Source organism: Pleurodeles waltl, chromosome 7 (genome assembly GCF_031143425.1).
Source record: "Pleurodeles waltl isolate 20211129_DDA chromosome 7, aPleWal1.hap1.20221129, whole genome shotgun sequence".
Classification (NCBI taxonomy): domain Eukaryota; kingdom Metazoa; phylum Chordata; class Amphibia; order Caudata; family Salamandridae; genus Pleurodeles; species Pleurodeles waltl.
This window is the reverse complement of record NC_090446.1, coordinates 1,446,993,430-1,447,016,537: the sequence shown is the minus strand read 5'-3', so window position 1 is coordinate 1,447,016,537 and position 23,108 is coordinate 1,446,993,430. Positions and strand designations below refer to the sequence as shown.

Here is a 23,108-nt window from a genome sequence, read left to right as displayed (position 1 = left end):
ATTATAGAACTTGCCTATTTTTATGTGATTTAATTTATTGTAATACATGAGAGCCTGCAATCCCTAGACAAAGGCCTGTCTCTAGTTTTTAATAAATAAATTAGGTAGCCACTCAACTGTAATAACTACTTACAGTTGAGTTCTAAACCTCAGTACCTGCTGCCAGAGCCAGCAGCCAAGGGGAAATGTAAATTACAGAGCACAATTAAAGCTGCAGTTTCAAAAATGAAAACAACATGTGGCTTTTTCTTCTTTTGTTCTGTTTTTTACCTGAGCAGTGGTAAGCAGAAAAGCAATATTATATTTTTCCATGTTTTAGGTAGTTATACAAAGATAGAGCATCTTTACATGCTTCTACACATTTTGAGCTACAGTGTCTTTTTTAAATCTGACTTTTATTAATTTGATGATAATATTTTTTTGCAACACATATCTAACTGCTTTTTGGTATGTTTCATTTAGCACTAGAGATTTAATACCATCCTTCATGTTTACAAATATCTTATCTCTTTCACATGAAAGCACAACACCCCAAGTATGTAAGCATTTTGTGGGAAGGGTGATGGTATGGCCATGTATTATAAGGAATAAAATGCCTCCTACCACACCTTATAAGGATATTACAAGTCACCTCATCACCTCTAAGTTCCATGATCTTATAAAGGAACTTGGCCTTCAACCCCGTTATTCTGTATAATTACAGAATTCCTCAGTGATCATACATACATACATATCGTTCTATTGTACGGCAGGAGTATTTTATCTTGTATATAAATATATATTTTTTCTTTTGGAGGGTTGGTTAAGTGCTACATGCTGGTTACAAGCCACACTCCCTGAGATCTTTGGAATGGAGCTAGTTGGCTTGAGTGTTCAACACAATCACCCTCAGTTGATGACAAAGCTTTATCAGAGTTTGGGAGGTCAATATGATAGGCTTTGTTTTGTTGCTGTGTGGCGTTATCTTGGTGGCTACTCCTGTTCAGAGAAAATGGACAGGTAACAGCATAACATCTCAGCATTGGATGGGAGGGAGATGTTTGCTGTAGTGCAGTCTGTTGCAATGTGTGGCCTGTCCTACTAGCTAATGATTTCAGATGCAATTTGAAAGGGAGAAGATGTAGCCTAACACACAGAGCTATTGACTTTGGAATTGGGGATTCGTTCAAGGTTCAAGTCCCAGTGTCAGACAAACATCCTGGGATGCTGGGCAAATCACTTCAGGCCAGATGTACAAAGCCTTTTTACTTCTGCAAACAGCCTGATTCCCAGAATCAGCCCGTTTGCAAAAGCAAAAACTATTTTTTTATGTACCAACTATTAGTGAATTGCAATTTGGGTTTGCAGTTCGGTATTAGAAAGGGGCATGTTTATCATGCCCTTTCTTAATACCGCATTGCAGTAGTATGTAAAAACGCTTGCAACCAAAATATGGTTGCAAAACATTCACATTTTACCACCAACCTCAAGTTGGTGGTAACCCATTCACGAATGGGAAGGCCCTTGGGGACCCATTCTGATTTGAGAATGGTTCTAAAAGCATTTTTCAAGAGCATGCAGTGGTCCCAAGGACAACTGCCTACCCATAAAAAATGAAAAGAAAACTTTTCATATTTCTCTTTGAAATGCATTCCATTTTCCGTGAAAGAAAACGGGCTGCATTTTTTTTTTTAAGGATTGTTTATTGAAAAGTAGTCACAGACACGGTGGTTTGCAGACCCCAGCAGGCCACCATCCCTCTGATTTTTGCGATTCCCAATGGGTTGCAAAGCAAGACCTACGTAATTAATATTCATGAGGTAAGTCTACTTGGGGCACACTAGGAATTGCAAAATGTGTAAAACACACATTTGTACATTGGTGTTTGCAATTACTTAACAGCAAATCGCTAAAATTTGCTATTAGGCAAGCACATCTGGCCCTTACTCTCCTAGTGCAAAAGCGTTGTGTAATGTAATCTGGTGCTCATGAAAAGCAGTCTGATGCCCTTGGGCCACGTTTGTGCTATGTAAAAAATGAAAACTTACAGTGGCCCCTTAGGGAGCACAGCAATGCACAGTGTTTCTTTCTCGACTCTACAGTATTTTAGTCAGCTACCGAAGCAATGCATGCGATAGCCTGCTCCACTATTGCATGTCACCCACTGCACCATGTTCCTCCCCAGGAAGGCATACCCGCCCACCGTCATGTCTCAGTATGACACCAGATTAGCAAGTGTGCATTATTGTAGTGCTGAACTGCAACATCCATGGGAGCACAAGAATAACAAAAAGTATTAGAGTCCATAAAGTCCCTGCTTTTACTTAAAGAGCAGGTGTTTTTTGAGCTACTAATGAATATTTTAAAACCATTGTTTCACTACTTAAAGAAAATTTACAGTGATGGCCTGCTCATGAGTGCTTGTAGCACATCAATATGTGGGTCCACATTATCTTGTAGGCCCATATTTGTAATAAATTGTAAGCATATACAGCAAACCAATGTCTTCCCTTGTGCTTATAATTGAAAAAAAAATGCAGCTTTAAAGCAGGCAGCAGGAAAATTGCCATATGCACTGCTGGGGCCGTAGCGCATAAAGGCCCATATTTATACTTTTTGACGCAAACCTGCTAGTGCAGGTTTGCGTCAAAAAGATTAACGCCGGCTACCGCCATTCCAACGCGCCAGCCGGGTGTGATATTTAAGGAATGACAGTAGCCGGCGCTGCAGCCTGGTTAGCGTAAAAATAAATGACGTTAGCCAGGCAGCGGAGGTGTAGGGATGAGTGGGGGTTGTGCATCACAGAATGGTGCAAGTTAGGTTAGCGTCAAAAATATTGACTCTAACGTGACTAGCATCATTTTTTGACGCACAACCCCCTTGGACATGACTCCTGTATTAGCAAAGACAGGAGTCATGCCCCACTGCCCAATGGCCATGCCCAGGGGACTTGTGTCCCCTGGGCATGGCCATTGGGCATAGTGGCATGGAAGGGTGCCCAAGTTAGGCCCCCCTTGCAAATTTAAAAAATAATTAAAATACTTACCTGGAATTACAGTAGATGGATCCCCCCATCCATGGGTGTCCTCCAGGGGTGGGTGAGGGTGGCAGGGGGTGTCCCTGGGTGCAGGGAAGGGCACCTGTGGACTGCTTCCATGGAAATGAGCCCACATTTCCCCTAACGCCTGCCCTGACCCAGGCATTAAATAATAGCGCTAAACAGGATTAGCACCATTATTTAAGGCCCGCCTCCTCCCATGCATCATTTTTGCACGGGGGGATAAATAAGGCGCAAACGCCTTAGAGTAATTTTATGCCCAGGAATGCCTACCTTGCATCTCATTGACGCAAGGTAGGTTTCCACGGTAAAAAAATTACGTTAACTCAATAACTTTGACGCTCTAGCGTCAAAGTATAAATATGGCGTTAACTTTGCGCTGGATTATTTTTTTTTAAATGACGCAAATCTGGCGCAAACAGAGTCTAAATATGCCCCAAAGTGAGCACTAAAACTGCTACTTTAACACCAGTCTCTCCCACCAGTTTAGGCTGACCAGAGGCCTAAATAGTTGAAGAGCTGGAGCAGTGGTATTTCACCACCTTACACAGTAGCGAATGGTTGCTTGTCACAGGAACTTTAAAGGCATGTGCTGTTTTTGCATAGGAACATAGCAGTATTTGTTGATATGTCTTAACTAAACAATAGAAGTTAAAGCAATCACTTACCAAAAGTGTTATAATATTAATAACATCATAGCCGAGCACAACAAAACTGTGAAAACAGAACACAACAAAAAAAGTACACACATCACATTGCAATAATGCAGTGCAAAGATATAGTAGCACAATAACAACTGAAAACATTATCACCAGAACAAAATACCACACACAAATACACACAGACGTTCTTGTCACACATTAACACTTCCAGAATCTTGTTTTCATGATCTGATGGTAAAAGGTGTTTGGAGTAAGAACTGATTTAATTTATCAACAAGGACATGCAGTAATATCAGTTAAAATAAATTGTGATTGGGCCCCTGGAGCCTGTAAGAGAGAACAACAGGTGCTATGGTGTGAAAACAGATACAGCATAACATTATTTTATATTTCACTAAAATCTTTTGAAGTCCGCTCGGATAGTAAACTGCAATATCAAAAAGTATTGTGCCAAAGTATCTGCAGTGGATAATTTACACATTGGTCTGGAGGTAATGTCTCAATAAACCAAAATAGACAGACATGATTACTCACATGAGCACACATCTTACTCATGGAAATTGATGTGTGTGCGTGTAATGTTATTTATGTAGCACAAATCTGGCTAGGAAGCATTAGAACACTGTACATTACTTGGGGGAATTTAAGACCATCTACAAGATCCTATACATCAAGAGACAATTGCACAAACACAACTCATAAATCACATACTTTTAGGCACAGGGAGATTTGTATACATATTTACAAGAAATGACGTGTTGTGGCAGCGATGCGTCAAAAATACTTACAATGCACAGAAATCTGTTATGTGCCATATTCACAATACAGGGCACCATGTAATAAGGACCCAAGGTGCATCAGAAATTCTGACGCATCTGTGGGAACTTTGCTGTAACAGATTAGCCCCAAAGGTGGTGCATCACTGAAGTTGGCCTCAGAAGGGATGCAACTTCAGTGATTCGTCAAAATTTAGAGGTACTGCATCAGTTTCACATGACGCTAGTAGCTTAATGCTTTAGGGCCAATGTAAAAGACTGTAAAATGTTGGAATATCACATTATACACATTTACATTGGTCCTGGATGAAAAAATGTATGCAGTATGTCAATGTGTCACATTACAGTGGGCATAGCATACTTATATTTATGTAGAGACCTGAGAATGTGTGCCATAGTGAGTGACAGTGTAATGTAAGTAAATACAAGCAAGTGTTGGAATGTGAAGTGGCAATACATGTATTACCTATCTTATGTGTGTACCTATCTGTTGTCCTTTGCTGTGCGCAAGCCTGGACATGGGGACCCCTTCCTCCATGGAGAAGTGACAATCCTGCCAGGCCCTTGGACAAGGAACACAACATCACATTGCCTTGCTGCAGAGGATGAAAGAATCATGGGTGCCATGGTCCCAGCTTGGTCAAGGGGTCCTGCAACATAATTCTCGCATGTGTAGACCCACTGCTAGTAGAGGGGATGTGAAATACAGACAAGTCCCAGTGTGTAAATGGGCCTCAGCTGGTCAGACTCCTATTGAAAAGCCAGTTCATTATTTTTACACCCAGGTTAAGGAGGCGTAGGAATTCTGATGCATTTTAGACTCTGCATGTCATTTGCCAACAATGTGTCACTTACCTAAAAACTTGTAAATATGAATGTGCAAGTTCTGTGTAGGATTTTAAGAGGGAATGTCTATCATGCATATGATTAACTTAACCTTACGCAGCCGGTTGTAGTGCAGGTAAAATGTGACGCACAGAAGAGAAAAGTGACCCATTATGCCTAATGCGTCACTTTGGAAATATGGAGCATTGAATGCACCACTTCTGCATCAAAAAAAAGACACAGCGGCATCATAACCTCCTTGTAAATATGCCCCTCAGTGATTTGCCCAAGATCAAACAATGTGGAGTCAAGGGCCATGGCAGGGATTCCAACCTGGGTCTCCTGGCTCCAAAGCAGGTAGCTCTGGCCACTAGGCCACATCTTACCTTATTACCATTACTTTATAGGTCGGTCCACATTTGATTCCAGGATAGAAATTAACATCTGAATTTCACTGTATATTTAATCAGCGGTAATGTCATGCATATATTCTGATGATGTGATGGCCTACTGCATATTTGCTACGCAATTTGCTTGTTCTGGCTGCAATACGATCTGAAGACCAATGAATTATATTTGTGTTCTCAGGGATCTCCGAGGAAATGCTTTCCACTGCGACTGTGGCCTAAAGTGGCTTGTGGTCTGGCTTCGTAGCTCCAACACCACTGTGGAGTCCATCTACTGCGCAGGTCCGGAAGAGTTACAGAGGCGCAAGGTCAATGACATGAGTCCCAAGGACTTCAGCTGCATCACCACGGGTAGGTGAGGGGACTTGACCAAAAGAACACTGAATCCTAGATAACACAATTTCTGCCCTCATATTTTCTTCAGTGTCGCTGCAATTTTACTAATTTGAGAGTGTTTGCTACTGCCTAGGAAAGAACTAAAAAAAACAAATCCTAAATCAACTGTACTGGATTTCCATCTCGGGTTGTGTTTGGATCTTTCAGAATTGAAAACCTTTTCTAGGATTATTTAATTATGTAGCACAACATTCCTACAAAATAGGTGTCAGTGCATAAATATCTCTTTACAGAGAACCAGAATTACAATTCATGAACATGACAAGCATGTGCAATAGAGAGACTCCCATGTACACAGACAGCATTATTGTGCATACATTCAGTCACGCACATCTCAAATACAATCGTGCATTTACACATGTTTAGCTGTCAAGTGGAGACATGTCCTATCTTCACAAGGACACATTTTGCATGTAGGTTTTTTTAAGCTCACACTTACTGCACTTACCAAAACTACAAGTCCCAGAATCCAGTGTTATGTTGGCTAAAACCATCAGAACTGCCTGAATGCGTCATGGGTCACTTAGCAGCTATGCCCCTACACAATGTCACACATGAGCAGGTAAATGAAAAAACAACATCTTTCATTTGATGTTAAGATGGTGACAATGTTACCTATCTAAAGGATGTATCAGTGACATGTTGAAACAGGTTAGGGTTGATTTACAAAAGTATGTTTGAGAACAGTAAGTAGTAGGGCAGGAGAACTCTCTTACATACTCCTGCAGGCCATTCTGAATTGCCCCGAAACAGCCCAACTACTTATTAGTAAAAGTGCAAAGATGACAGAGTTCTTTTCTGTTTGCACTAATTGTATATCAATATTCCAAGAATATTACAATTTAATTCTCATTTTAGATGTTTTGTGGCCTGTTTTGAAGGCATGAATGGCTACGAATGAGTACTACAAGAGTACTACTTTAAGTACACCAAATTCCCTTGTGAATCAGTCCCTCAGTTTTCATTGGAAGATATCTCTTCAAATTTACACTATCGAATGCTATTTTAATAACCCACATTTTGAACCGTTCAGACCCCCAAGACAGTTCTTCCATCCTTTCTGCTATCCTAATGATTGCCTTTGTTTTGCAGAGTTCAGGCTGTACCAGACGTTACCCTATGAGTCTCTCTCCATCGATGCTTTCACGTACCTCAATGAGCAGTATGTGGTGATTGCTCAGCCCTTCAGTGGCAGGTGCGGATTCCTGGAGTGGGACCACGTGGAGATGGTGTTTAGAAGTTATGACAACATCACAGGTATGAGCCAAACAGAAAGAGTTAATTCTGTCAGGTGTTCTATGTAATTGCGTTCACTCTTTCGCATGCTCACTTACTCATTTGCTCGCTCACTCACTCACTCACTCAAATTAAACTTGATTCAGTTTTAAGAAAACCATAAAAGCACATAAAAATAACAAATCATATATATCCAAAAACAAACATATACATTAAAATGACTCACTCACTCACATTCAGCCACTATCTCATTCATTCAGTCACTGAGTCACTCAATCATCCATGCCTTTCATTGTCCCTGAAATCCATTACGTCTTACATGTGTATTATTCTCTAATATGACATGGAAAAGGAACATTGAGAGATGCAAACCTCCCTCTGACCTAAGAGTTGATATGAGGCCATGCTCTGATGGGGGAGTGCTCACACTGGGAGACATATACGAATAGAGTAAACTTAACACATTTCAGGGATTGGTGGAGAAATATGGGGTACGGCGTGGACAATTCTTGCTGCATAATGCACTCGTGCATGAGGCACTCACATTTTGTGGACCAGAGGAGATGTCAGTGGAGCAACAGTGTAGTACCTGCTAATGCATGGGAGTGGGAGAAAGGCAGTAATGTTGCTATATAATGCACCGTAATCACAATTTTCAGGTAACTCTGTTGAGGTCCAGAATTGATGGAACAACTGAACAGATGTGGAATTGGCAGGTAAACAATGGGTGGCAGTCAGGGAATTCACTAAGAAGCTGTCGAGGGAGTCTAGATTCAAGTTTACCCAGTTTAATTACCTTCATCAGGCCTATTGTACTCCGCAACGCATTGACGTATGCTTGTAGGGGTATATTCTCAGTGTCCTAGATGTGGTGAACAGGAGACACACTTTCACCACATGGTGTGGGAGTGGCCAGTGAGGGCGCAGATGAGGAGAGGTCTTGAAGGTAGTTTCCAAAGTAGTTGGGAAGTAGTTGGAAGTGGATCCCAGTCTTTGGGTGCTGGGTGTGATGCCCAAGCCCAAAAAAACCATATAGGACTTGCCCACTCACTCCAAAACGATGGTTTCAATATGGCGGGAGGCTATGGCCCACCTGGGCTGGATGGGGAAACTTAGTGCAGAAAGGCCACTGTGGGGCAGTGACATCCTATCAGCTGTAGGAAACTTGAGGGGTTTTGCCAAATGGACATGTTGGGCATTTCTGAGCTGGGGATCTGTTGGCGAGGGGGAACATGATTTCCTTAGAACTTCTCTGAAAGGAATATCACTTAGCAGTGACTGAAACTTACTGATAGCTGCAGGTTAGACACGCTCTGACATCCAAAATTATAAAAGGAACCGAACTACCTGACTCCTTGCCATGAGAAGAAGGTTTGCTGGTGGACTCATTGCTAAAAATGGGCGTATCATTCCTCTATAAAAAAACACCTCAACTCCCCTCATTGTCTTCAGACCCTCAGACAGGTCCGGGAGGGCGACCTCGGTGCCTTTGAGGAAGGGAAGTGTGAAGAAGCCTTGGAGGGCCCATGAGTTACGTTGATATGCTCAGGGTTTTGACTTGTGCAACCCCGCATTCTGCATTGATCCTACCACTCCAGAACAACCTTGGTAAAGATGGGGAGGTGTTGTCCTGATGCTTATTTGAGGGGGTGCAAGCAATTGGAGTCTTATTTCACATTGTCTGGGAGTGTCCACACATAGAAAGGTACTAGAAGGAAGTCTCGGGGTGTATGGCCTGAGTAACAGGATTGCACTTAGATGAATCACCTAAATAGTCCCTCCTAAGTATATGGGGTCAAGGGGCGGTCCCAAACTATCAGAAAATTTGGCTTGTGTTAGGTCTAATTGTGCAAAAAGAAACATTGCTCGAAAACGGGGGGTGGGTGTTCTGCCAATTCTGGAGCAAGGGCGTGGACGGGTACATGCTGGCTGAAAAAACAATATATGAGGGAAGGGGCTGCCCCAAAAAATGGGGAAAATGGAATGTGTGGGGAGCATAACAGGGCCACTATATGTCCATCAACTCATGTGCAGCCCCATATGTGGAAAGCCCAATGGAACACTATGAACTTGGGGCAAACAATGGATGGGAGGGAGTCAGTGAGATGCCACCCGAACGCGCAAGCCCCCCTCTGAATATGTATGACTTACTGGAGGCGCAAACGTGTTGTTCTTTGTTTACACAAAAGAACAAACATGGAAGTAGGTTTATAGACATAGCGACCTAGCACTGATACGATACAAACAACTCATCGCAATGACTGGAAGTCACCAACAGCGGGCTTTAGATTTGAGTATTTAAAAAGTGGGGAGCTGCGAAATTTGCTAGCATTAACGCAGTGGCTTGGCAATATGGGGGATGCATGGGATTTAGGTCAGAGGCATGTACATTATAAAGTTGGAAGCAAAATAGGATTACAGGGCACCCTGGGTGTCTGAGACTATAGATGTGTTGCCTGGCACCTCCCTCGTAGGGGGGATTCCCTGCTGAACGAGGGGGTGCCGGTGGGCTGGCCATATGCATAAGAATATGGTGAACTATCTTACTTGACACAAGTAGAGGTTAACCCCACGGGCGGGGGATGTGATGTGAAATATACTCATATAGTCTGGGTGGTGGGTGATGCCATGGTACCGGAAGGATGCTTCAACTGTGCAGTGGCATAAACACAAACGCTTCTAAGGTACTCTCTTAATTTACGTTTTAGGTTACTCTTAATACTTAGTTGGCAAGGAAACCTTCGGTATTTTCCTAGACTTATCTGTACAATACATGCACATGATATGTCATTCCTTATTTTCCTTTGCTGAAGTAACAAGCGATGTTTTTGCCCTCTAACTGGTGTCTCAATATGATGGTGCTAGGGTGTCTGTTAATCATAAAAAATAATGAAGAGACATTTAAAAAAAGGAATATTGGACTGTTTTGGTAATTTTTGTTGTTCTTGACTTTTATAGTTATTTTATAGACATTTATTATTTAGGAATGTATTTTAAATAGTTTGACTCAATAAATGATCATTTAAATTCTTTACAATAGTTGATTGACTATTTCTTTAAATTCCGGCAAATACCCACAGTGGCAACTGTGGGGTGTACAGATATGACCCAACATTAGGCTGCAAGTACCTACACCAACAGACCTTAGCCACCCTATACAGTTTGTTCATCCCAGTTGCTCCCCAGTTTGATGCCATCAGCCAGTCCAGTATTGATTCAAGATCTATAGCCTTTATCACCTCGATCTTTTCTGGACTTTCCCTGTCCTCCAGCCACCCTGTGTGCCACTGAAGCTGTGTTGCTGCTGCACGGTGCCACTCATAATCACGGGCACCCGGGCCTCCTTCCAATGATGGTAGCTACTTCTTAAGCAGAGCGACCCTCCTCCGTCCCTTGCCCAATATTAAGTCTGATAGCAAGGCTCGCAACTACATAAAAAAAGTTTTTTTTAAAGAACCATCTGCATAGCTGAGACTAGGTACAGTAATCACAGCTATTGCCACACAACCCAGTGGGGACAGTGGGTGTGTGCTCCACAAGAACACCAATTGGCGTGATGGTGACAGAACCCTGCCCACGTTGGCTATTATTGGATCGTCCTCAGCATGGTACACATTTACCCTAAATACGTTAAAGTGACTTCTTTCCTTCAAGTCTAGTGAGAAGCGTAGCTATTTGCGCCAATGCTGTGGCCCATCTAGGAGGAAATAGGCAGGAACTGGCCCAGTTAGTCTTGAGGTCCAAAAATATGCCAGGTTCATCTAACTCAACCATTAATTCAGGCAGGGACTTCCCGGGTGCTCAGAGATACACAATGGCATTGTCCTCCCTCTTATGGCGATTATATATGCCAGAAGCCCCCAGCATTTATGCCCTACTGTGGGCTTCTGTGGGGCAGCGAGCACACTAGGGCCTCAATTGCCATGACAAAATAGTAGGGGAGAGGGGGCCTTCTGCCGTGTGCCCCTGCCAACCCCAAAACACTCTGATGTGCCCTGTCCAGACCGTACCTGGGCCAGTGGTCGCAAATATAACAACTGTACCCATTCAAGAAACTCTGGAGCTAATCCCTTTCTATCAAGGACTGCTGTAAGGTATGGCCAACCCAGAATATCAAAGGCCTTTTCTACATCAAGAGATACCACCAAAAAACAATTTCTCTCCTTCTACACCCACATCTATCAGGAGAAATAAATGTCTAATATTCATAAAAGGGTTACAAGATAGGATGAACCCATTTTGGTGTAAGTGGATTGCCTTCGGTAGATCTAGAAGGAGTCTATTGGTCAAAATTCGGCTCTGAATCTTATAATCCTGATTCAAAAGTATGAGTGGTCTATAAAATTGATCATCTAAGGAATCCCAACACCCCTATCTGTGTCGCCCTCATTGACTCTAGTATCAAAAAAGGGGCGACCCTATATTCCTGGGTAGCTGGGTAATCAATAGTTTATATAAACAGTGGATCTCTCAGAGGGAGTCATAAGCCTGAATTCTGACAGAGACCTCAGCAGCTCCCCGCTTTGCTTTGTGAACTAGTATGTTAACAGTAAAGGTTGACAATGACAGCCATAGAAGTAGCATAGAATTCTGTGGGCAGACCATCCACGCCGGCCATCTTGGTCCTTGCCATCTATGGATGTTTGAACCTCCTCACTCAGCAACGACTTCTCAAGTTCCTGATATTGCAATATCCAGTCCCACCCCTGCTGCCTACAGTGACTTGAAGAGATCAGTAAATGTTTTGTTAACGGCACCCTGTATGTTTGATATGGTATTATTTACGGCTCTGATGGCATCTATTGGAGCTCTAGGTGCATCTGACATCAAGAGCCAGGTGAACCTCCTACCCGTTCTATCACCTTTAGAGTGCAATGAAGTACCTATAATCTATGTTTCACAATCTGCCCTGCAACTCAGAATACTTTCTTTTCAGTTTTAGCTCTCCAAGTTTCTTGCTACGATTCGGGATGTAATCAACTGGTTTTCAGCATGCCTCATATCCTTTTCTACCAATATCTCATTATGCAGAGTATGTTTAACAACCCTTGAGGTCTTCATACAGTGCCTGCATATAACCATCTTAAAGGTGTCCCATTCTGCTGTGTCATCCATTGTCGACTCCTCATTTTCTGGAAAACATTGATCAGTGCTGATTTGCTCACGGAATGAACCATCTAATAACACCTCAGCTCTTAGCCTCCAAGTAGGAACACAGACCTTACTCTTCGCCCAGGATATGACCACTTGTGGTGGATAAGAGTGAAATATTTTAAAATATACTTTATTAAATACAATCCTGCAACTGTTAAAAAATATTTTTACTATGATGGGGGTGCCATTTACTTCTCTAACTCCAAGCCAACAAACATAGAAGAAAGTACATGCATTGTTGGTGACAAACACAATTTTAACTTCAATCAAATGAAAAGGTAGGAACTTGCTTAAATAACAGGTGCGACAGTGCATAACAAATGTGAGATTAACTATTTTACTCCAGTCCCACAAACATACGGGAATATTCATACATTTTTGTTGGGGGGGCAGACTGAAATTTAATTTTCCAACTCTAATCAAAGGAAATCTGGGGACAAAGTATTAAATAAGAGGTTAAGATTTAATATTCTAATTCCAACCTCATGAACACTGGAGAAATTGCAGCAATCAGAAGGGTGATTTTTACTACTCCAATTCATGTATTTCTAGGAAAAGGTGCATTCATAAAAAGGCATGATTTACTGTTCCACCTCCAATCTAATTAAAATTGGGGAAAGTGCACAAATAAAACAGGTAAGATTTACTATTCTATCTATAATCCAACATTAATTGGAGAATGTTCATAAATTATAGAATGTGAGATACAGGAGTCTGAATCCAATTTCACTAACATGGGTGAAAGCGCATTAATCAAAAAGGTGGATTTACTATTCTAACTCTAGTCCAAATAAAGTGTGGAAAATCTAGCCAAAAGGCAGCGGAACACTATAAGTAGCCAAAGACAAGCATCAGGTCAGCACGTGATAGGAAAGATGGCTGGTTTGGGGACGGTTAATGCATTGTGATGTGGTAGTCTTTAAAGAAGTGAGTCTCCAACTCTTTCCTCTTTTGGAACAGTTTTGGGGTGGTCCTGACGGATATGGGAATGTTGTTCTAGATCCTAGGTGCATAGATGGAGAAGGTCTGCTGTCTTGTTTTTATTTACACTTCTTAGTCTGCGTCTGATAGTGTCCTGACTGCAGGTGTGCCTAAAGCCGCCAGAAATGGTGAGCTTGTCTGCAAGATAAGTGGGTGGGCTGATAGTGATGGCTTTGTAAATGGCTATGTAAACGATTCAGCTGGTTTTGAAGATGATGCAGGCCGGTAATGGGAGCTAATAGAGTTCCATCAGGATGAGGGATTGCCTGTTGCAACGACAACCTCACAAACATCCCAGTAAGTGTATTAGTCAGAGGTGTGAATTACTATTCTAACTCAAATCCAACTAAAATTGGGGAGAAGTGCTTAAATAATAAATGTAATATTTTAATGTTGTACCTCCAATCCAAATAAAATTTGGGAAAGTGCACAAATATATGGTGTGACATTTACTATTCTAACTTCCAATGTAAGAAACTTTGTGAAATTGCATAATTTTGAAGGGTAAACTGTAATATTTAAACTCCAATTAAGCAGAAACACAGAAAAATGTATTGCATGAAAGGGGTGAGATTTAACACTGAGCAAAATGTGTACATTTGACGGTATTGTTTATTATTCCTATGTTAGACCATTAAAAGTTTTTTAAATTATGACAATATTAGGGTTGTGGTAAAATACAGTATATATGATTACAAATTATCTATTTTTATTCAGTATTTATGTGTTGAACATAATATTTTTTTTATCACAATGCAAACTCACTTCAATATTTTTATAGTAAAATGAATAAACCACAAGCCAAACTACAAAATGGTCAAATTTATAGCACATTAAAACATTTAAAAAACAGGAATTCATTTTTTTTTATTTAAAAAAGGTACATTCATTTTAAATAATAAAATTTTCAATAAAACACAAAACAAAAATTTAAGAAGTAAAATAACCAAACAAAATAATTGAAAAAAATTACCTACCCAATCCAGCAGTAAACCACTTAATCCATAATATAGATATAAAATTAAATTTGCAGAGCCAAAATCATCGAATCCCAACATTTTGTAAAATATAAATCTTTTTAGATTTTTACACTACATATAATGGTAGAATTTTAAACCATATTAATTAAATAATTCATCTAAAAAAAACAAAAGTCCTCCATTTCTTAAATTTCATGTAAAACAACATATTAAAAGTAGAGTAGATTGCTCCAAACAAAAATACTACCACATGACACTATGAACCCCACAACCGGTGGTAATACAATAAATCTTAAATGTGAATCTTAAAATAAGTCACTCCAAATGTTTTTAACAAATTTAACAATATTAATTTTTCATATAAGAATTACTGAAATGATTCAAAACCTGCGTAATACATTAATAATTTAAATCTATATAAAGCACTAATCACCCTATCCTCTACAGTAAGTCACAAACTAGAAAAAAATCCATAAAAAAGAAAGAACCAAAACAAACTTTTCATTAAGAAAAAAATGAAAATAAATGACCAAATATGAAAACTACAGCATGAAAAAACGAAATATGTTTCTCAATATTTTAGTAAACAATATTTTAAACGTATTATAAGATATTATTTCCCTTGATTTTTTGTAGCCATAATATTTTGACCACGATATTATGGTTAATCGACATTTTATAGTCCATTTCCAGCTACCACACCCCTGTGTACTGTGGTCTAAACCCATTTGCTAGGAACATCACTGATCAATAGCAATGGTCACAATCCTGCTACCACACTACTGTGGCATGGTCTACATGAACCACACACAGAATCTACTGAGATGATATGCATCTCAAAACACTTTGGACCATGTGCTCTGAGGCATAAGAAAGTGTTCACTGACATCAGGCTCCAGGATACAGTTATGTGGCTGAACTTAACACTGAGAATACAACAAGGTTTGAGGTTCCCTTATCCTGGTTATTTGTTCTCTTCACCACTAAAGTTTACACATCCCAATGTGCTACCTAGAATTTGGCCTTGTATCTCTGAATGACTTGTAAGAGTCTAGCTGTGTTTCACAGCACTGCTTCTATATCTCCATCTTTGCATCCTTATATAAAATGGCCTGCAGTTGTATGTCACAAAAGAGGAGGGGGCTATGAAGTAGCTGCAATTTCCAATGGACCAGTGCCCCTGCACTGGTAACAATTCCAGCTCTGTTGCACAGACATCATTCTGTCAGGAAATCCCTTGCTTTCCATCTAGGTAAAACCATCTTCGATTTCAAATATTTGGCCCCGCTTTTTCATTTTTCCACACAGGACAATGAAGGAGTATACATGAGTTCTGATTTGCTAAATTGCTCTAATTTGTGACACTACAGGAAACATCTATAGTGTAAAACTACCTCCCAAAATGTATGGGTCTCCTCCCTATACCAATGTAAATACAACCAGGAGACCCACTTTGTGTGATCAGTCCATGCAACAGATAATTTGTTCAGTAAGATTTACTTCATTAATGACACACATATTGATTATTTCATTCAGTTCCTCATCCAGTTACTCATTCACCAGGCTTTTTCTTATTCACTCTAATTATAAGTTTTCACTCAGGCATTCCATCACTATCCCATTAATTTGCTGTGAGTTTGCTCATTGGCTGTTTACTATCCAGTCCATCATTTCACATTATTTCTCCAGCTCTCATTTTAGACTCAATTCCACTATTCTCATCCTCATTTACTTGTAAATTCTCAAGGTATGTGAGTTTCATCAGAAATGTGCCTAATGGCTTCTGACTGTCTCTGAATGTTCTAGTCCCTAAACACTTTGTGTCTCCTTCTCTTTCCACAGGTGTCTCCACCGTGGCCTGCAAGCCCCTGGTAATAGATGACAAACTCTATGTAATTGTTGCCCAGCTCTTTGGGGGATCTCACATCTACAAAAGGGACGCAGACTCCCAAAAGTTTGTCAAGATCCAGGACATTGAGATCCGCAAGGTTCGCAAACCCAATGACATTGAGACCTTCCAGGTGGAGGGTGATTGGTACTTTGTGGTGGCTGACAGCTCAAAGGCAGGGTTTACCACCATTTACAAGTGGAATGGGTATGGCTTCTATTCTCACCAGTCCTTGCATCTCTGGTACCGAGACACAGATGTGGAGTACCTGGAAATTGACAACAAGCCTCATCTGATTCTCTCCAGCAGCTCCCAGCGCCCAGTGATCTACCAGTGGGACAAAGGTACCAAACAGTTTGTCCTGAGAACGGACATCCCTGAGATGGAGGACGTCTATGCTGTCAAGCATTTCAAGGTCAAGGATGATGTCTTTGTCTGCTTGACACGGTTCATTGGAGACTCCAAGATGATGAAGTGGGAGAATTCCATGTTCAAGGAAATCCAGCGCATCCCCTCTCGTGGCTCTATGGTATTCCAGCCATTGAGCATTGATGAGCACCGATACTCCATCCTTGGCAATGACTACTCACTCAGTCAAGTGTACCGCTATGATGCCAAAAAAGCCACATTTGTAAGCTTTCAGGAGTTGAATGTCCAGGCCCCACGGTCATTCACACATTTAGCTGTGGACTACCGTGACTTCATCTTCGCCTCCAGCTTTAAAGGGAAGACACAGATATATAGGCACATTGTTATTGATCTGAGTCTCTGAAAGGGCCTAGTCCACCTGCTAAGTGGGCAAGTGGCTATGATCATGTCTACTATTGTGTTCAGTCAGTCTTAAGTTTAGTTAACACTAATGGCAAAGTGTGCTCATTTCAAGTTCTAACTTTCTTTTCTGCTTCCTGGTGATGCAAACTTACAAATCTTCTTATCACAAGAAAGCTCAATAGTCACAGTCAACAAAATATAAATCACAGGCACTCTGACTTCAAAAAAACACATTCAATTAGGATATTTTGGGGCTGATTATGAGTTTGGCGGTCAGAAAAACCCAACCACCAAACTCCCACTGAGGAGACTATCCAGGTGCTGGCTGTCTCCCCACCGGTCCCATGACGAGTTTTCCACTGGGCTGACCGTCGGAATCCAAGGTTTCCACTGGTCAGCCCAGTAGAAAACATCCAGCGGCATTGGATGGAGACGAATCTAGTCTAATGCCGCTCCCTAGCATCTTTGGAATGCACACTGTTTGCACATCAGACAGCACGCATTCCAATGGTGCTGGGAGGGGAGCCCCCTGTACTTGTTCTCTGGCAGCCTTTTCAAGGCGGTTTAACCGCCATGAAAAGGCTGATGGAGAACAAGGTTGTAATCAGCACGGCAGCACTGACTTCAGCGCCGCCATGGCTGATTACAAACACGAATGCCGCCATCCCGTCGGGATCAAACATCCTGGCGGAGACTGCAGTCTTTTGCAGTCCAACTACCAGGGTTGTAATGTGGCAGTTGGATCGCCACAGTTGCAGCGGTCTGACTGCCACAGCCGTGGTGCTCCGACCGCCACCTCGAGTGTGGCGGTCTTGTGAATGCCAGACTTGTAATAAGTGCAAAAAGAACAGATGATGGACGGAATGCTGAACAATGCAGACATTCACCCCCCGTCACAAAGAACTGGGTTTAATCCCTTGTTTTTTTGCTCACCACTCCACCCCAGTTTGGACCCAGCCATATGCAAATCAGCCTTGACCCTGTTCCCCATAGGAATAGTCCAGCCCGAACTGCCAAGCCAGGTTCTCCCTGGACCAGTAACAAGCATCCTAGGACCGGTTTCAGGGTATCACCATCAGCCAGGCTAGCTTGAATCCAGTGGTGCAGGGAGCGCGGGACCCACATCTGGGCATATCCTTCCCACTTGGGGCGACAAATACAAAAAGAACAGATGATGGACGGAATGCTGAACAATGCAGACATTCACCCCCAGTAGCAAAGATCTGGGTTTAATCCATTTTTTTTTGCTCACCACGCCGCCCCAGTTTGTACCCAGTCATATGCAAATCAGTCTTGACTTGTAAGAAGGCCATTAGCCTTGAGTTTTCGATTCAAATTATCTTCAATCACAAGATCTGGTGGTGTCCTTCTCCTTTTAGTAAAGCAATTTTATCTGCTATTAAAATATCCACTCCTTCTAACAGGTTTAACATTTATGCAAGCTTCCACAATAAAAGTTGTCTCCTTTCAGAAATCACCTGGCATTGTGGAAACTACCAAAATCACACACAAACAATAAGAAATAACCAAAAAACAGCAACATAAATTGCTCATTGAGTGTCAAAACTAAGGAAAAGGCCTAGGGGACAAATAAAAAAGTCTGATATTTCCATGGTACATACACCGGCCTTTTAGTTTGTTTTTCAGAATAACAAATTTAATATTTTATCCATGAAATATGGTGGGAAGCTGGTTATTGTAGTACATGTTCCTGTTGCTCTCCATCCTAGGGAGAACTGATAAACTGAATATCCATTTGAAGAGGATTATCATACTCTATGTGAGGTTTCCATCATGCACTGGCAGAACTTCAAGTCTCGTTCATTGTTATATGTTATGTTATATTATGTCATGTTATGTTATGTTATGCAGATTTGAATCACCCGGGAGGGTATCTAGGCACTGAGCAATGTGAATCTAGTTAAACCGAGTGCCTTGTGGGACTACTCAAAAAGTCAGTTCTTTAGCTTCTTGCAGAATTCAAGAAGGGAGGATGAGGCTCTTATGTGTAGCGGGAGGTCGTTCCATGCTTTAGTACAATGTAAGAGAAGGCTGGACTGCCAGATATGGTTTTCCACATGCGTGGGATAAGTGCAAATAAGAGACAAGAGGAGCCTAGGTGTCTCAACGGTTTGTGAAACCAGATGCGATTGTTGAGGTTTGCTGGACCAGGGTTATGAACCAGTGTTCATTGCAAGTAAGACTCTCACATTTGGAGGTAATTTTGAGGTCTCGTTCACAGTTCTCACTACCGTCTGATAAATGTCACACTCAGTGCCAAAATCTATAACCAGAATTCTAAATGAGACTGTTCAGAGTTCTTTTGTGTGAAGAACAGTTTCTAGAAACTGTGGCAGCTTCAGGTTGAGATCTCACCCTGCCACAGACCACATCATGTGATAGCATGCACTATTTAGAACACATCTGGATGCTGCTCCACTGCTTTTGAAAGCCACGATTTTACATTCCTGACTTCCAGGTGTTGTTCTATTCACTTTTCTTGTATATTTGCTTTAACTTTTCACTGATGTCACTTCCACTTCTGTCGTTGATGTCAAATGTTGTGTAATATCACTTTCTGTGATGTGAAGTTTTAGAAACTCTTTTGAACCCTGACTGCAACCTGCCCGCTCTGCTCAGGTGGAGACATCATGGGGATGAGACTGTAACTCATCCCTCCAGCCCAGCCTTGTTGCCTCAAACACTGGATGGGGGAGTTCCCATGGAGGTGATTGTTGGATTGCATAAGAACCAAAGTCATGCTGGGTGTTTCGGGATAGCAGTGTCCGCGCTGTACCTTGAACATCTACTAATCAGCCATTGGGTCAAGAGAGACATGCTTCACTTCCAATGCCGTTGAACCAGCATTTACACGTTGCAAAGGCCACCAACATGCCAAGAAATCTCCCTACTTCTTTGTAGGCCTTTCTGCCTGTGTTTGGGCCTGAATTGTTACCCTACAGATCAAGGGTGGCAAACGCAGAGTGGTCAGCAACACCAACCACTGTGCAGAAGCCACCATCTTCCCTCCCCTGGATGCTGTGGCCTTTAAAAAACTGAAGTCCTGTTTCTCTTCTGCCTTGAAAGTACACAAATTAGATTTTCCTCTTAAGGAATCTTCGTACTAACCCATTTAGAAATAATTCTTGGAGAGCTGTGGATAAGAAAAGGACAAAAATTCCAAATTAATTGTATTCTTCGTTACTAATGTATCCAATATAATGTAATTTAATGAATGATCTTTGTATAAACGTTTGTATTTGATACACAATTATAATGGGAGCTACAATTCGATAATACTTATTTGTTCATGTTTTGTGTTCTTGCAATTTTAATCTGAGTATATTTATTAATGTGGAAGCAGTGGATTGATGCCCCTCGTTTTTCAGAGGTATGCTGTAGATAGCATCAAGCTTCATTCACACCGACAGGCAGAGCTAATGCAGTGACTGTGCAAGCTTCCCCTTACAGAACGCGTAAAGCACAGACAGAGCCAGGGCAAAAAACACACTAAAACCAGGGACTTCACAGGCATCCGGTAGGTGTGCAAGCTTCCTTTACATAGGACAGGCTCAGAAAAGGCAGGAGCAGTGCAAGCTACCTTCATATCACCCAGGACAAGGACAACACACACAGCAAGCGTGCAATGTTTCTCCATCTGGGCCATGAAAAGCACAAATAACACTATTGCATAAATTAGGAGCTGTGCAATCTTTCCTCTCATAGGACAGGCACAGCACTCTGCAGCCCTCACAAAGAAAAGACATATAACAGAGTGGAGCTGTGCAAGCCTCCTTCCAGTAGGTACAGGACACCGAGCAGCACAGTGGCACTTCCAGTGCTCACTTCGTTACACAATGAGTGTCGGTGCCCAACGCACAGCTCAAAACACAAAGCCTGTGCTAGTAAATATCCTCGTGCTGAATACCAAGGTTGCATAGTCCTGAATCCCCCCAATGCCTCTTTAAACCATTGTCAGACACTCCCTGCCCCTTCATCTCACTCTTGCAGACTGCTGTTTTCTGCCTTGTTGACATTGTTTCCGTCTTTGTTTCCTCCTTGTTTCTTTTGGGTGTTTTTCCCCTCTCCTGCTTGCAAGGAATGTGTGATGAATACAAAAAGGTGCTGGTGGGCCCCGCCAACCCCAGAATGAGTGCCAGAGCTCCACCAGCAATCACAAGCTCAAATTGAGCACTGAGCATAACGCAAAATGATGTGGACCTCCTCCAGAAAGTGATGAGGAACCCCTAGGTCTTCCATATCTCACTTATATTCATTGTCTTTGGGCTGAATAGGGTCCCCTGGAAGGGTTGGGGATCCCCTGCACTGCAAGGGCTGCAGGGGCATGCGTCACACCTCTGTAGCAGCAGTGCACACTTCACCAACAGAGGACAGGTACAAAACTTGCAAGCTTCCCCCAAACAGTCCAAGTATAGCATAGTCAGCAGCGATGCAGGCTTGATTCTGAAAGGACACAACCTAAAGTTGACACAGAGAAGTGTCTCATTGCTCCAAAATGTGATGTGATATATTGATTCAGTTGGATAGTGAAAGGTGTAGTGTTTTCTTTTGCATTCACTCATTATTTGTCTGATTGAATCTGTGTCGCCTTTGCATATATAATAGGACCGATTCACAACAGTAAGTTTGTGTTGGGGCAGGAACTTCTGCTGCATGGTGTACAGATGTGATTCTATGTCAGGACCGGAGGCTAGGATTAAAATTGACAGGAAGAGAAAAGACTTAATTTCCCATTATGCTTCAGAGCCACGACAACAACACAGTGTCCAATCATGTGCCAGCGTCGCCGTTCAAAGACCTGTGATGACTTTTCACCTCCCTATTTCTTGCTACTCCAGCAGCCATTCAGATAAGTGCCTCTCCGTCTCCTTGAGCTTTTTTCCTTGTGATATTGCACTTTGACTGTGCTAAATTATCCTTTTTAGCAGTTTGTTCCACCGCTGCTCCGGGCATGGGCGTAGGAAGTGTGGGGGACGTAGGGGATATGTCCCCCCCAGATTTTGGAGTGGGGGGACAGAAGAATTTTCCCTTCTCTTCTGTAACTCGCAGGGCCATTAGCGCATGAAAGCGCTACCTATACTGGCCCTGCACTTGACTTGTGACCTGCCTCCAGGACACTCGCCCTCTGCCCTTTTGAGCAAATGCCACCACTGCAGGGGGCTCGAAGGGCCGGCACCATAACGGCCGCCTAAGACCCAAAAGAACCAGTTACCCCAGTTTGACCTCCCCGCCCTCTCCACCCCCCAGGACCAGCGGGTCAGGGGAGAGGGCACGAAAAGGTGGGCCAATGAGGGATTTTGAATCCTTCAAATACCCCAATGGTTTGCCAGAAAGGTAAGGGCCCCCCCACCCCGAAGGTGGCAGGGGCAAGAGGGAAGACACTTAAAAGGCGCAAGGTCAGCCAGGTGGGCAAGCAGATGACCCACGGCAACGCGCTACCACGACGGAGGAAACACTACCCTCCCACCCCGATGATAGAGCATCCAGTTGCAATGCCAGACAAAGCAGAAGGGGCAAGCGGAAATTAAGGAAAGTTTTACCAAAATGGACTGAAGCACACCTAGTAAGGCGGTGTGCATATAAAGGGCACTCACCTGGGGATGCCTTACGGCAGGGTGAAGGGAGGCCAACCAAGGGGAGTAAGCGGAACACGGCACTCGCAGCCCAGACCCGCCAGGTCGAATGGCAGGACACAGGTACACGACAGGTAGCAAGTTGGGCCTAATCCAAGAACTCAAACCTACCCCCTTTGAGAAAAATGGTAAAACGAACACTATGGAGTAAGCCCCCTCCAAGAAACAGAAATATGGGACTGCCTACAAATCACAGGGATTCGTTCTCACCTTGCAGCCACAGCTGCCTGTAGTCTGCACTTCTGAGAACAAAGGGAGATGAGAGGTCTTTTGTTGATTGCTGTCTGCATCCCGTTCCTCCTGAGCCCAACCCTTCCTGTCCCTTGAAGATCGAACCCTGA

The 23,108-nt window shown here is 42.4% G+C and overlaps 1 protein-coding gene across 2 annotated transcripts in view; it reads left to right on the top strand.

The window, feature by feature from the left end:
* The window catches only part of LOC138246466 (leucine-rich glioma-inactivated protein 1-like), a 99,027-nt gene extending 78,619 nt beyond the window's left edge, over positions 1 to 20,408 (top strand). For both annotated transcript variants that reach the window (XM_069201103.1, XM_069201102.1), the window contains exons 7-9: positions 5,889 to 6,058; positions 7,196 to 7,360; positions 16,297 to 20,408. In XM_069201103.1, the coding sequence (XP_069057204.1) occupies positions 5,889 to 6,058; positions 7,196 to 7,360; positions 16,297 to 17,114 (1,153 nt within the window). In that variant the 3' untranslated portion in view covers positions 17,115 to 20,408. The remainder of the gene's footprint in view (positions 1 to 5,888; positions 6,059 to 7,195; positions 7,361 to 16,296) is intronic.
* The last annotated feature ends 2,700 nt before the right edge of the window (positions 20,409 to 23,108 follow it).